Here is a 16,597-nt window from a genome sequence, read left to right on the forward strand (position 1 = left end):
TAATGATGTCAAGTATTTATTTGCATTAAAGATTTTAAAAAAAAGAGAGAGATTAGCTTGACAGACATTCAACTAACGTCAGAGAATCAACCGAAAAGTAAAGTATGGTTTGATTTTCATATAGATCTGTCTATCTGTTAGATAATAAAGTAGCACAGGTGCAGATAGATAATATATAAAAAGTCATTAGAGCTCCTTTATAATAAATAGCATCCACTTCCACTTAAGGCTTGATATCTTTGTAGAATTTTCGGGTCCTTCTAATAAATTATATATCAGAAAATTAGAAGATTCTGCAAAAATATGTGTGGTGATTTAAAAGACAAAATATCTGTGACCACCCAAATACTCAGTCTTATATTTCTCTCCTAATTTCTAAATTTTAATAAACCAGCAAATTATATCAATATTAAGATTTTTGATAGAATAGTCTAACTCGTTTCCTCAAAAACAAAAAGATCAATAAACTTGTTTAAATAGAAGGTCGAAATTATGAAATATAAAAGCTACGAAGAACAAAAAGTCACTTTTATATGTTCACAAGTAGAAGGAAACGTTTAAGCTCAGGTTTTGAAACCTAATCAAAATCTTTGTTTTCTCTCCCTCTAAGAAAAAAAAAATTCCCTTTTATTTACTTGTTATAAAGAACACCTTTTGTTTGCTATAAAATTCATGTGTTGATAAAACTTATACATAAATGCAATACTTAAAAAATTAACCAAATATGGGATTCACAAACATTTGTGAAGAAAATATGGGTTGGAATAAAAGATTAAAGAAAATAAAAAAAATTTCCAAAGCAAAGAAGATGTGTACATAACAACGGCCGCCATTTGCCAAAAAATTAATTTGCTATCGCACACGCATTATATTATACAGTTCTGCCGATAACAAGACAGTAGCCTGTAAGAAACTATTTAAAATAAAAACAGAAGGTGACTAACTCTTAGTCAACCCTGCGGAACCTTTTAAAATCAGATATCATCAACCGCAATCGAATTTCGCCAATTAATAATAGCAACTATCTCTCACTCCTTCTTCAGCAACAGTATTTTCACGCAATGTGATTGTTTTACCTAACCTTGATCGTCCAACTGAGTTTCGACTTAATTACATTCAAATATAAATGAGAAACGCAAAAAAGAGAAGAAAAAATAAATAAATAAAAACCACAACGGAAAAATTGATCATTTTTCCTTTAACAGCAGATTTGATCGGTTAACACAAAAAAGAGCTTGCATTTTAATAATTTCTTAACAGCAGTTTAACAGACATTGTAATGCTTAAGAGCTTATTCTACTTAGAAATAAATTGAATTGATTTATTTTCTAATTTTAAATAAACCATTGAATTAGAAATTTCAACTTTGAGTATGCAGAGCCAACAAGGGTTGAAAAAGTGGGCCTCTGCCCAAATGCTCTAAGAAGCTTTATGCTGGTGATATAAAAAAATTCAATTTTTAGCAGAATTGATAATTTAAAAACTTTTTTTTGTTTTATAATAACGATGAAGTGGAAAAGAAGGTAATAATATTCTGATGTCTAGGGAAAAAAAAACTTTGCAGGCTGGTCGTCACAGACATGTTTCGCGCTTTTCTTAAAATAGCAGAGCTTATAAATTTATTCAGCTGCCTCTTTTGGCGAAATGTTGGTGAAAAAGTACGCGTTGTAGTAGTTAGAGTTCTAAAATGATGTCTCATTTAGAAAGACGCACCCCGGCCAAACCACTACTTTAAATTTTAAAATTTTCTACGTGTACAAAAATCATTTGATTCTTGGCGATGGTAATTGGTGTGAAGAGGTACAGATGTAGCTTAGAGAAATTTTAAGTTCATAATATTAATTGTCTTTGAGAATTAAGTATTTTTTTCTAGCATAGGAAACAATTTAATTTCGGATTCATTAATGGATGTATTAATTAATACAACCAACTGCTGACACTTGGATCGAATATGTACCTGTACTGATGTAGCCCAGAACTATTTAAAGCTTTAATCGTCAGTTATCTTAGTGAATAAAGAATTTATGTCTTGCAAAATAACAATTTAATTTTGATCTTTTAATACATCAAACGTAAAAACTTAATATTTCATTAATAATTTATATAATAATTCATTACTAGTTTATTATTATTAATTAATAATGGTGCAATTTTTTTTATAAAAAAAATTTTCTTTCAGAAAAATAGATGTCCATCCCGGAAAAAATTAACTGAACCAAGGAGAAAATATGTAGCCATAAGGCCATATCACACATAGCGAAAATTCGTTCAATTCAACCATCAAATCAACCCCAACTTCAACTCCGAGGACAATTAGGTATTATTTACGAGAAATGGGTCTCAGTGTTAAGAAGATGTTGGGAAGATTCGAATATTTAAACTGTATTAGACACATAAATTTGAATTCTTTTACTCATGAAGAAAGCTCATGTCTTATTAAATTTAGATATATTCTAATAAAAGATATAGATACTTAAGTAGTTTATATAAATTATAGCAACAAATATTAGAGGGAAAAACTTATACCCTAATTAGAGATCGTTTCGAATGAAATTGCATTTTTATAGTCAATTTTGACTATCATAAGTTGGTATAATAAGAACTAGCATCATACAAATAATGCTGAATATTGTTAATCATTATTTTTAATGGCATGTGTACTTTTGAAAACGTATTTTGCTTAACCTATTAACGTAAAGGCAACGGGGAGGGCAATAAATGATAATTATAAAAAGTAAATGTGGAATTTGAAAATATTTATTATTAAAAACTAAGTTAAAAATAACAATTTACTACAAATCTGAAAATTTTATAAATTTTGTCGGTATTTTTGCATGAGTTCGTAGTATAATACCGATTTATTGTCTTAACTTTTTTTTTGTCCCATACGTAAAACGGGTATTTAGCACTTAGTTAAAAAGTGAAAGAATAGATAAATAAGTAATTGAATAAATTAATGAAAATGGATGGGAAAGTAAACGAATCAATGAATAAACGAATCGATAAATACCTTAATTAGTGAGTCGGTGTATCAGTGAACTGACTATTGAATCGGCTAATCTACCCGAAGCAAAATATTAGTTAATAGCCGAGTCAAAGAATTGAACAGGTGAATCCGCGGTTCAGAATATGTATTACAAAATAGGCGAATCAGTGAATAGACGATTTAGAGAACACGTGAACTAGTTAAATAGCGAATAAGTTTATAAATAAATAAAAATATTTTTTCATTTATAGTTTGCGGCATGGCAGTAAATTATCACAATTTTTTTGAAACACTATTTTGTGCTTGATTTCGTAACCTAATAGCTAATATTAATAAATTAACACAATCATTGTTGGTTCCACGCACTGAAATTATTATACGCAGGGATTTAAAAATAAAATCAGAAGTTAGCGAGTTGGACTTGTTTTAAATTAGTAATATTAGTAGCCTTTTTATAATAGTAGTACTCGTGTATTTATTAGCTTTAATTTTAATCATTAAAAAAACCTACATAATGTATTTTAACAGTCCTAACTTTAACTTTATATATCTAATTAAAAGCGGTTCTTCTATAAATCAACATCCAATATTTATTAATACAATGAAGCACTCATGTCTATAAAGGAAAATTCTCTAACAGAATACAAATTGAGCCAAAAAGAATTTTGAAAATATAATTATACTGATTTTACGGAAGTCTATTTATAACAAGTTCAGTAATTTTGCTCTCATAATAGAGCATAAATTTTTCCCCGCTTCTTTCAAATGCTCATAAATAACAATTAAGATCATAGTTCAAATATTAAATGAGTTCAGGTTGGAACAAAATAAACGAATAAAATTTTCCAAGATCGCATGCGACCCTAACCTTGGCGTGTTTGTTGCCTAGGCATCCATTCATTCTTTTTGACGTCAAAATCGAATCATTGATTTGAATATATAACACGTCATCGTGTTTATTTTAGAATGAATTTTTTACACCTCCCAAAAGTGTGAGTGTCTCCAAAGTATTCTTTAGAATTAATTAGAGTGGATTCAGTTTCAGAAGCTCTTTAATTTCAAAGAATACTTCATCTCAACATAGTATGCGGAATACATATATCTTAACATTTAAAATCAGATTTCAGAAACGTTTCATTTAAAAATAAATAATTTTTTAAATTTATTTATTTAAGTTCTCGAATAACTTAATGTTTAAAATCTAAAAATTAGAAAGGTTAAATAATAACAATAGTATTACTAGTTAAAAAAAAACTATACCTCGTTGAAATTAATTAACGTTTTGCAATCTTGCTTGCAAAAAATGGAAAGACATAGTTTGAAACAATTAAAAAGTTAATGTTTTAATTAGATTTATAAAAACACATTTCAAATACGTAACTATAAGCACATGGTTCCAGACAGCTTTCAAAATACTAATTCTATTTTGTCTTCCTCGAATTCCATTCATGCCAACATTACTTGTGTGACGTAAAAATAAAAAAAATCGAAGATAAATGATTATTTAAGAACTTGCTATAAGCCTCACACTCTAACTCATCTTTGGATAAATAGAGCAGTAAGCTAGAAAATATTAATAATAATATTTTTTTAAATTTTTAGTAAGAAAAATTATCTGCAAAATAGCAACAATGTTAATCCTATGAAAAAAATTTACTGCTCACGGTTTCCCTCCCTAAGCCAACAACTTTTAAGGCTGGGGCTGAAATCGCCCCTTTCTAACACAGTCTAACTTTCAGGATTCTTACAAATTCTTCCTTTTGCTATTATATATAATTAATAGAATAGATTCAAAGTTTGTACAGATTACTACAAAATTATAGCCTCAGTACGCCACAGAAGGTTTTTAAAATTGTTAGGTTGTTCTCTGTTTTTGATATAGCTCAAAATGCGTATTCAAAAAAATAGACACAACTCAAAAGTCTTATTTAAGAAAATGGGAACAACTAAACAGGCGTATTTAAAAATTTAAGAAAATGGTCACAGCTGAAAATGCGTATTTGAAAATTTAAGAAAATGGTCACAACTGAAAATGCGTATTTAAGGAAATGGGCACAATTGAATATGCGTATTTAAGAAAATGGGCACAACTAAAATTGCTTTTTTAAGAAATTGGACACAACCGAAAATGCGTATTTAGAAATTTAAGAAAACGGGCACAACTAAAAATGCGCATTAATGAAAATGGACACCACTCTAAATTGAACTTAATTTGTTATTTGAATTGAAATTAATTTGTGAAAATAAGATGGGCCTTTTCATTGTTAATCCAAATTTTTAACAACTTAACTAGGAATTTTGTTTTTAAATACTAAACTTAATCATTACGGAGCATTATCCTAAACTTCAAGGTCCGAGAGTCCAAGTATATTCAAAATGTAAATTTTCCGACAATGGCAATGAGTAACAAATTGAGAGACAATCAAGGTCCGTTTCAGAAAATATGTTTATTTTAAAAAAAATTCCGGTGTCTGAAAGATCATTCCCAAAGAAATGTAACCATCTCCAAGACATTAAAAAATTATTGCCTCACCAATACCACATATTTTACAAAAGCTCTTCCAGCGAAAAAAGAAATCTAAATTAGATCTTGCAAATTTTACAAAATGATGACAAAAATGGAACAAGCGTAGATATTTTAACATATTTTTGATCACTAACGCTTACTATTTGCGAAGGAAATATATCTGTATAAATGAGGGCTGGGTTCAATCCCATTGGTGGCTTTAATCCACTTAACTTCATATCGATGAGTACCAACTTGTCTGGGAATCAAATGCTGCACTATGCATCGTGCTGACCACATTGTCTTCAAAATTGTGGAGTCTTAATCTTCATGACATATCTGACAGTCAATGGGCTGTGGCGAGAAGGATTTAAATAATTTATATCTATAATATTCTTCATACTGCTATCAACAAACTATGAAATACTGTTTAAAAAATGAAATTTCTACATACCTTTATAGACCGCCCTACCCCTTTATAGGTCCATATTTTTCTCGTAATATTGTATTAAAATAGTTTTGAGAACGAAATCGATTAAAAAGAAATTCTTTTAGCTTATTAACGAATATAATTTTGATTGATGCGACCATTTTTTAAAATGGTTAGTAGACGAGTGTGATTTTAAAACCTTTTACCTTCTGTAAAGAATTGAATCTTAACTTGCACTCAATTATAACCGAATTTTTAAATTCCGTGTTTATGCCTACAAATAAACTCGATGAGAAGTGATCAAATGGATGAAAGCAAAAGACGAAAAAATATCCCCAGTGGTCTCGCAGTGGACTCATCCAGTGTTTTCATCATAGAAAAAAAATGGGTGAGAATTTCCCACCCTTTCTCAAAAACAGGGTGAGNGATCAGAGTGCGTAGGGACCGAGGGTGTGCGGTATGGGTCCGCGTTAAACTGTTCTACCGTAAAGTGCTTAGCTTCGCGTGCAGGTCGTCGGGCTACCAAAGCAGGGGCGAGCCATCCCCTCTGCAGAGGATCAAAATTGTGATGGCATGTCTTCGGATCATCCTGAGGGATGTTTCCCAGACCGTCGCCAACAGCCCACTGTGCAGCTCCAGTACGACGTAAATGAACTACAACAAAAGATCCCCAGTGTTCGTATCTCTTCCTAACATCACGCAAACCGTTACTGTCACCCACATTTATGTAAACAAAACCCTTTATTTTTTTTACTGTGTTTTCTGAAAAATAGATTCCCAGTAACATTTAAAAATAAATGACGTTGGTGGGAAGTATACTTACCACTACCTTATAAAGTGTTAACGTATATTTACCACCACAATTATAAAGATACAAATCCTGTGAAAAACGTAGACCTTTAAAGGCTGTCGAAGGCTAATATTTCAAGAATTGATTCAATGATTTATTAAAAAGGACAGATATACGTTACGAATTTATTTGGATTCACTCGTTAATTCTTTAAATTAAAAAGAAGTATTAAAACTACAAGAAGTTTCAAAAAACGAATGAAATGCTTCTTCATATGAAAGGAAACAAAGCAATCATGNGTCCCGCAGTGGACTGATCGTTAAGACACGGTTCCCAGCAGGTCACCGAAGTCAAGCATCACTGGCTGCGGTCAGTGTGCGGGTGGGTGACCACTTGGATCAGTCTGCGTAGGGACCGAGGGTGTGCGGTATGGGTCCGCGTTAAGCTGTTCTACCGTAAAGTGCTCGACTTCGCGTGCAGATCGTCGGGCTATCAAAGCAGGGGAGCCACCCCCTCTGCAGAGGATCAAAATTGTGATGGCATGTCTTCGGATCATCCTGAGGGATGTTTCCCAGACCGTCGCCAATAGCCCACTGTGCAGCTCCAGTGCGACGTAAATGAACTACAACAAAAGATCCGCAGTGTTCGTAACTCTTCCTAACATCACGCAAACCGTTGCTGTCACCCACATTTATGTAAACAAAACCCTTTATTTTTTTTTACTGTGTTTTCTGAAAAATAGATTCCCAGAAACATTTAAAAATAAATGACGTTGGTGGGAAGTATGCTTACTACTACCTTATAAAGTGTTAACGTATATTTACCACCACAATCATAAAGATACAAACCCTGTGAAAAACGTAGATCTTTAAAGGCTGTCGAAGGCTAATATTTTAAAAATGTATTCAATGATTTATTAAAAAGGACAGATATACGTTACGAATTTATTTGGATTCACTCGTTAATTCTTTAAATTAAAAAGAAGTATTAAAACTACAAGAAGTTTCAAAAAACGAATGAAATGCTTCTTCATATGAAAGGAAACAAAGCAATCATGCAACCCGGACTCATGGTACAAGTGCAAAAGGCCAGTTGCTCTTTTCTGACAAACCGTAAAATCAGCATCCCAAAAGTATTTGTCCGAGGTATGTGACTTTTCGAAATCCACTCATGATATTTTAAAAATGTATTTAAAAAAATCTTCAATGCAGACAATCCGTAATTGTTGACTCTCATTACATCTTAAATCAGGGTACACAACACATATTTGATCCAAAACAGGAGACTGACTTTTTTGATAAATTTTATGCTAGACATCTGACCGAGAAATATATCCTGAATCACATGACTCCAGTTTAAATTCTCCTCTCTCTCTGAAATCACCTTCTCATTTGGCAAAGTTAAAGTCGGCCATCAAACAGATCGAGTAAATATACCCTGGCCAGGATGAAATAAGCTCAAAAGTGCTTTAGAGGTGTTGAAGATAGGCCATATTTCGTATCTTACCCTTCCTTATGAATACATTGAGGTTGCTGGTCCAAATTACCTCTGAATGGAAAGCTGCATTGATCCTTTCATTAGTCAAACCTGAGAAGCCAAGATATCTTATTTTCTCATGTAGACCGATAGCACTAACTAGCGTACAACCATGGATGCAAAACCATGAAGAGAACGGGGTTTGGGCGATTAGCCTTACGCCAAGAACCTTCACGGTTTCTTATCTCGTCGGAGATGTGACATTCTGCTATCCATCATCTTCGGCTAACCGCCTTTTTACAGTAAGTGATCGACATCACCCAGGCATACACTGTTAAAAATTTCTTTCCAACATTACGGTAAAATGAACGGCAGCAGTCTGTCCATCCGATTAACCGTAAAGTTTACGGTTGAGAAAATTTCTTTACCTTTACGAATGTAAAACCGTTTACAACAAACACGGTTAAAATATCATGGTAACACTACTAAACGGTTGTCCTACTGTATACACCTAATACAGTTAATTAACCATGTCTAAAGAATTTAATTGCTTTATAACCGTATAGTTTAGTAACCGTAAATATAAAAGTCTATGGTTTGGAAACTATGTACAACATCTCGGGCTAAAGAGATAACAAGCATTTATAACAATAATATAGAATAATTGTCTCATATGGAATGTAACTGTAAACGTATGGAATCTTTACGATTTATTATCTAATTGGAACTAATACAGGTAAAAAAAAAGTAACATTATTAAGCTGATTTTAAATTTATGAGACTAAAACAATGAATTACGATCAGAAGATGCAAACAGCTTATTAAAACTGTTTAGTAAATTGTAAACTCTATAACATTTGTGGTCAAGATTTCAGAAAGCAGATTAGGCGCTAAAATAGGTTCAATTTTTAAAATAAATATGAAAATAGTTTGTAGCTGTAAAATTACACTGGTGGAGTAACTTAATAAATTTAATGGTAACCTAAGGCCTGTTGAGTGACCATTTTCTTAACAATGCTTGTCTACTTGAATAGGAACTATATAACAACAGGGTCCTTATTGCTCGTTTGGCATAAGGCCAGCAAGAATGAAATTTTCAACAGGTTAAATACTGAACTTCAAGATATATCATTTAATGTATAAGAAAACAGAATATAAATGATAATTAGAACAATTAATACCACAATTTTTGAAAATTAAGTTATTCTCAACATCTAAACTAGGTAATTCTAACACCAACTGTTCCAATTTTTTAAGTAACACAAAGTTTTTTATTAAAACTTCATAAACATGTTGATAAATTACAGATAATGAAAAGGAAACATAATTTTACCATTCATAAGAGTTACCTATAATTTACAAATGCTTACTGGTTGTGAACCAAACACAAATTTTAAAAAATTAATATCAGTATGTTTTAATTTAGCCTGTGCACATCACATATCTATTTTTGCACATTAAGTCAACCTGTCCTTCTTTCATCATAAATAAACTTCAAGATGAGTAATTTTTTGGAAAAAAAAAAAAACTCTAAAATTATCCTTTAACATGATTCAAAGTACTTTATTTTCAAATGAATACTATTTTAAATTGAACAAAAATCTCGAACTTAATTTAGTAAAAATATATATTTCCACATTTTAGTTGATTCCTCAAACGTGCTTCTGGCTTTTACAAATAACAAACAGACATAAGAAAACTTTTTATTTTCTAGATAAAAAATTTAAAATAACTATGAAAAAATATGAAAATAACAAATAATAAAAAAAAATGCAGTTTTGTCACTTTTTCGTAACAAAATATACTGGTTTTCGGAAATTTCGAACTTTTCTATACTCCTGTACTACATATAAGGTGTATTCAGTCGATTAACCATAATGTATGTTTATTTATTTAAAAAATGGTTATCATGACCTACTTCGAAGACGCTCGCTAGATAAAACTTTTCGTTTGTGTAAGAATTCATATTTCTTATATCCATGCTAGATGAGTGAACGTTCATTCTCTATTAAGTCGCATAAGTATCATTATTACTATCACGCTCTGTTACAGAAACTATTTAATAACTAGAAAATATGATGTTAATGTTTTAAAACTGTCAGTTCATTCTAAATTAAACACTTTAAAATATAAATCAAAATTAAAATTTTTAAACTATTTCTTTGATGTAAATTCTCATCGGTACATTAAAACTCTATGAATAACTCTTATTTATGAAAAGACTATAACTCAATACTACTAATCATTATTCAGAAAAGTAAAATTTTTAACTAATTAAATCTATGAATAAATTTATTTTATTTTATTTTTGGTTTCGAATAAAATTGCATTTAACAGATATTTTGAAGTTAGTTAAACTTAGATGTAATCATATTATGAGAGACTTTGAATCAGTAGGTAAGTACTCAATAGATTTTAAAATTGGTTAAATATTATTGATCTTTTTTGTGAGAAATATGTATCCCGGTAGCATAAGTGTTATATACAAGTGTTTTCATGTATTGATCCAAATTGACTTGGAAATCATATTTAATAACTACTTTTCGCTAATCTGCAAAAATTTATTTTATTTTAAAAATACATTTACCCAACAATAAAAGACAGACAACTTCTGAATCTCATTTACCTAATATAACTTGAATTTTTTCTCAATTAGTGAAATTTTCTTTACAAATATTAATACCAAAAGTAATTTTAGATGTTAATTTGGGTTTTTCACCACTTGTCTTTTTTTTAAAGGAAAAAAAAAACATTTAGTAATAAAATTACAAGAGCTACTTTTATAGAAGTAATTATACAACATGTGTTAGAAAAGATTTATTAAATAAAGATGTTACAAATGATTTTAATTAAAAGTTGCCAGAAGTCTTTTTCTTTCTCATTGAAAAAAACATATTAACTTGAACTCAGGATTCTAATGCTAAGAAAATTAGTAACAATTTATATTTTAGTCAAACATAACTGGTTGCAAATAAAGTAATATAATCCAGTAATCAAGGTACATTAAAACCAATATGAACATGAATGCAAACCTTTCGATCCCTATTATTTAAAAAACTATTTTATCACATACTTCATAAATATGGTGTCACTAGTATCAACAATACTGCATTTAGTCAGATGACATTTCTGAGAAAAATTCTTTATTCCATTATTATACTACAACAAAAAGGGTTCTCACCAGCGAAAACACAAACAGTAAAGACAGCTTTTGAAAAATGAAAAACTCCTTTTTTTTAAAAAAATATATTAAAAGTATGAGATTTTTCACCAGTTTGAATAAAACTGCCATAAATTAGATGGACTTAGGTGGAAAAAAAAAGAAAACTTTTAACATAAACATTCTGATAAACTCTTATTACATATTCTACAAGAATAAAACTTCTCACCAGTATGAACACGACTGTGTCTGATCAGACAACCTTTTTGTGAAAAACTTTTTTTACATATACTACAAAAATAAGGTTTCTCACCAGTATGAACACGACTGTGTTCATTCAGAATCCCTTTATCTGAAAAACTCTTATTACATATACTACAAGAATAAGGTTTCTCACCTGTATGAATACGACTGTGTTTTATCAGACTACATTTTTGTGAAAAACTTTTATTACATATACTACAAGAATAAGGTCTCTCACCAGAATGAACACGACTGTGTTTTTTTAGACAACCTTTTTGTGAAAAACTTTTATTACATATATTACAAGAATAAGGTTTCTCACCAGTATGAACACGACTGTGTTCATTCAGAATCCATTTATCTGAAAAAGTCTTATTACATATACTACAAGGATAAGGCTTCTCACCTGTATGAATACGACTGTGTTTTATGAGACTAAATTTCAGTGAAAAACTTTTATTACATATACTACAAGAATAAGGTTTCTCACCAGTATGAACACAACTGCGTTCATTCAGAGTCCCTTTATCTGAAAAACTCTTATTACATATACTACAAGAATAAGGCTTCTCCTCAGTATGAATACGGTAATGTTTATTTAGAGTCCCTTTGTCTGAGAAACTCTTATTACATATACTACAAGAATAAGGCTTCTCACCAGTATGAACATGACTGTGTCTGATAAGACTACTTTTGAGTGAAAAACTTTTATTACATATGCTACAAGAATAAGGTTTCTCCCCAGTATGAACACGACGGTGCTTAATCAGAGTCCCGCTGGTTGAAAAACTCTTATTACATATACTACAAGAATAAGGCTTCTCCTCAGTATGAATACGGTAATGTTTATTTAGAGTCCCTTTGTCTGAGAAACTCTTATTACATATACTACAAGAATAAGGCTTCTCCTCAGTATGAATACGGTAATGTTTATTTAGAGTCCCTTTCTCTGAGAAACTCTTATTACATATACTACAAGAATAAGGCTTCTCACCAGTATGAACATGACTGTGTCTGATAAGACTACTTTTTAGTGAAAAACTTTTATTACATATACTACAAGAATAAGGTTTCTCCCCAGTATGAACACGACAGTGCTTAATCAGATTCCCTCTGGTTGAAAAACTCTTATTACATATACTACAAGAATAAGGTTTCTCACCAGTATGAATACAACTGTGTTCATTCAGAGTCCCTTTATCTGAAAAACTCTTATTACATATATTACAAGAATAAGGCGCTTCACCAGTATGAACACAAATGTGTGTAGTGAGATTACTGCTTTGTGAACAAATTTTATTACATATACTACAAGAATAAGGTTTCTCACTAGTATTCTGAGCACAACTGTGTGTAGTCATATTACTTTTTTCTGAAAAACTCTTATTACATATACTACAAGAAGAAGGTTTCTATCCAGTATGAACACAACTGTGATTATTCAGAAGCTCACTTTGAGAAAAACTTTTATTACATATATTACAAGAAAAAGGCTTCTCACCAGCATGAACAAGACATTGTTTTGTTTGATTACTTTTTTGTGAAAATCCCTTATTTTATATACTACAAGAATAAGAGTTTTCACCAGTGTGAATTTTAGTGTTTAATCGCACTTTTTCCTGAAAAACTCTTGTTAGAATAACGAGAATAAGGTTTACTTACAGAGTGATACTTATTCTGAATTAAATTAGGCCTTTAATAATATATGATACAAATAAAGAGCATGCTGAATCAAGTTACTTACTTTGACTAAATTTTTAATTAAGTAAAATATAATACTGAAGAAATATGATCACATTACAGCAGGCATATGATTTATTTAATAGATGCAGCTGTGAAAACATTAATTTAAGTTATATTGAGATGTAAATATTTTCTATTTTTCACAAAACTACTTTAATATTTCTTTTTTGTTGAATATACCAAGATACAAATCTAAATTATTTCACTTTATGTTTTTTTTTATCACAAAAAAATCTGCAGAAACAATGTACAACTTCATGTATTGGATTTAATTGGATACATTAAGAATGAGTGCAGTTTTAGATATAATGTAAAATTGTTGTTATTTGTTATTAGGAAGACATATTATAAAAATGAACAGGAACAAACAATAATGATATTAACTGTTTTGAACATGAAATTATCAAATTTGATTTCATTAGTAATTTATTCACATAAACACTGCAGAAATATAGTTCATTATAAATTAAGAAAAGCAAAAAAAAAAAATTTTTTTTTTCACTATCACAAACTTATAAGGTTTAACATTATCTATTAAAATATTAAAAAAAAAAACTTAATTGCCAATTTTTATATCAATGTTCTATCATGCACAAGAAAAGCAAGCTCCTATTCATTACCATAAATATGAGAATATCAAAAAAGTTTAATTTTATTTTTGAGTATTAAATTGCCCTAACAGAAAACATTTTCTCAGTGTGAACAAGAAAATCACTATTAAAATTTCTTGTGTATGAATATCAAATCATATGTGTTTTATGGAAGGGACAGACAGCTTAATTATCTGCAACTGTAATTTTAATCTATTTGCAACCTTTCAATAATACACTGCATCAAAAGTTCATTTAGAGTGTTATTTAAACCAAATTATTATTTTTTTCTTGATTAATTAATCACAATGACTGCTTAAATAAATTATTTCCATATTATGAACTCTAAAAAATTAAATGAAACTAATTCTTTTTGTACACTTTTTAGAACAGAAGTAAAATGTTTTACAGTAAAAAAGTATAATAATGAACTACACTTGGAAACTTATAAACAAACTACATGCATTAAATTTCTATATGTATAAATATTTTTCTGTCATTGCACAGATAGTATTTGCTGTTAGTATTGCAACATAGAATGTTACTGCCAACTTAGAATGAGATTGCCTTTAATAATAATGCTTCCTTTTGCCAGAAAGAAGTTACACACGCTTAATGAATAGTTTGATTATATAAATCATACAGAAAACACAATCTGCAAAAAAAAAAAAAATATGTGCGCACAATATGAAATTTATTTACTGTCAGCAAGAAGATATTTTATCATTCACATCGATTTTTTCTCCGTATAAAGAAGATAACATATGAATTAAGTCTGCAAGGAAATAACTTTTTAAAGCGCGATCTATATTGTTTCGATTACTGCGATGGTAATTCACTTTATATTTGTATGATTATGGATACGCAGGCTTATAAATTTAATCCAAGTAGGGGCAAATCAAAAACACAAATAGGGTTAGTTAAAGTCGTCTTCGGTATAAGTAAGAAAGTATGTTTTAACATAGTTTATCTCAGCAAAGAATTTTTCAACAATTAAGTACATATTAGCGGTGAGAGTTGGTTACGGGTTGCCTACTTCAACACACCTGATGTCCAGAATCTGGGACAGTTTTTAAAAAGTAGAGGAGGCTAGAATATCAACTTATCCTTCTCTTAAAAGAGTATTCATACTGCATTGTAAAAAACCGCATATGCGATTCCAACGATACCATTGAGAGAATGATTGGGAGATTTATTGCGAGTAAGGTATTTCACTAATGAAGTCTTGTTTGCATCTCAGAATTCACACATGAGTTTTCAGCATGCACTATTTTTGAGTCTTTAAGACCCATTATCGTAGTTTACATTTAACACACCTCAGATTGAGGAAGAATGACAGCCTAAATTGACAATCCTTTTTTCACGACGATGATTGGAAGTGTGTTGGATTGTTCTGTGTCAACACTCCTTAAATTAGAACATATTTGTATATAAATTAGAATTTTTTATAGAATATTTTATTATATATTATTATATATTTTATTATTATATGTAGCTATAGAATATCTTTTTTATAGAATATTTTCTGTAGAATATTTTAAGATATCCATCTTTCATATGAAGTTAATTCTGATTCAGTAAAGTTAATTCTGATTTATCAATTTCGACGTAGGTGTTTAAGTTGAATTGAAACGATATTTCCCCCGTCTTACGACAGTCGATGTTGCAGTTGAATTCCACCCTTTTACACTTTATTTATGTTGTGATATTAATTTTCCTAAATTAATTAAATTTGTTTTAGACCTACTAGAATATGAAAATTACAGAAAACTCTTATGACTGGTAAAATTATGCTTAAATTTAAATAGGTAGGCTGGTCGGTACTTAAATTTACGTCTTACTAGAGCTGCTTAATGGGCTATTGGTGAAGGTTTGGGAAACATCCCTGAGGATGATCCGAAGACATGCCATCGCAATTTTGATATTCTGCAGAGGAAGTGGTTCCTCTACTTTAGAAATCCGATGACCTGCCGGTGAAGTCAAGTGCTTTACGATAGAAAAGTTTAACGAGGACCGATCCCGCACACCCTTGGTCCCTACGCAGGCTGAATCAAAATGGTCACCCACCTGCTTACTGACCACAACCAGTAAAGCTTGACATAGGTGTTCTACTGGGAACTGGATCTTTACGGTCCTCTGCGGGACAAATTTAATTGCAAATCCCAATACTTAAACTTCCTAGAATATCAAGCCTGTTCACATATCGCCTCCAAAGCATAACATAAGCGGAGGGATGCAACGGAAGGTTTCTAATTTTTTTTCGGATTTAAAGGCTATGCTTTAGGAAGCTAGTTATTGTTTGCATTTAGTCAATCCTTCATAAAATACCTACTTATAGTTTGTCTACGGAGAGAACCCCCCCCCGGCCACAAAATCTAAGGCCATCTGCTGGCTGCCATGGAAATAAGAATAGCGAATTTTAGGCACGGTAGCTTCTCTTCATTCTAGGGCTATCACAATAGACCGTAGAAAAAGATTCCCTTTTCTCTAGCCGACCCGAACAAAAACATGTCTTAAATAGTAATCCCACACCCTAACTTGTTACCATAGTTACCGCCACGGGTCCAGACGAATGGCTAGAGGAGTTCTCCAATTTCGATCTCCAATTCCAGAAATGAAATTGGATCGATCTCAAATTCCGGAGGTAAAATTGGAAATTGGAGATCGAATGGC

The 16,597-nt window shown here is 30.6% G+C and overlaps 1 protein-coding gene and 1 long non-coding RNA gene across 2 annotated transcripts; both read right to left on the minus strand.

The window, feature by feature from the left end:
* LOC139425876 (uncharacterized) lies at positions 1-6,276 on the minus strand. The gene is made up of 2 exons (XR_011636940.1): positions 5,654-6,276; positions 1-260 (listed from the first exon to the last, which is right to left on the minus strand). It is a non-coding gene; the product is annotated as an uncharacterized lncRNA (long non-coding RNA).
* Positions 6,277-10,990: 4,714 nt separating this feature from the next.
* LOC107442384 (zinc finger protein 271-like) lies at positions 10,991-15,051 on the minus strand. Its single transcript, XM_043049727.2, has one exon. The coding sequence runs from the start codon at positions 12,950-12,952 to the stop codon at positions 11,519-11,521; it is 1,434 nt and encodes a 477-aa protein (XP_042905661.1). The 5' UTR covers positions 12,953-15,051; the 3' UTR covers positions 10,991-11,518.
* Positions 15,052-16,597: the final 1,546 nt, after the last annotated feature.

Source organism: Parasteatoda tepidariorum, chromosome 6, assembly GCF_043381705.1.
Source record: "Parasteatoda tepidariorum isolate YZ-2023 chromosome 6, CAS_Ptep_4.0, whole genome shotgun sequence".
In the NCBI taxonomy this organism is placed as follows: Eukaryota; Metazoa; Arthropoda; class Arachnida; order Araneae; family Theridiidae; genus Parasteatoda; species Parasteatoda tepidariorum.

Excerpts from the sequence above, each read along its gene's own strand:
- LOC107442384 (XM_043049727.2), bottom strand. The coding sequence starts at position 12,952 with ATGACTACACACAGTTGTGCTCAGAATACTAGTGAGAAACCTTATTCT.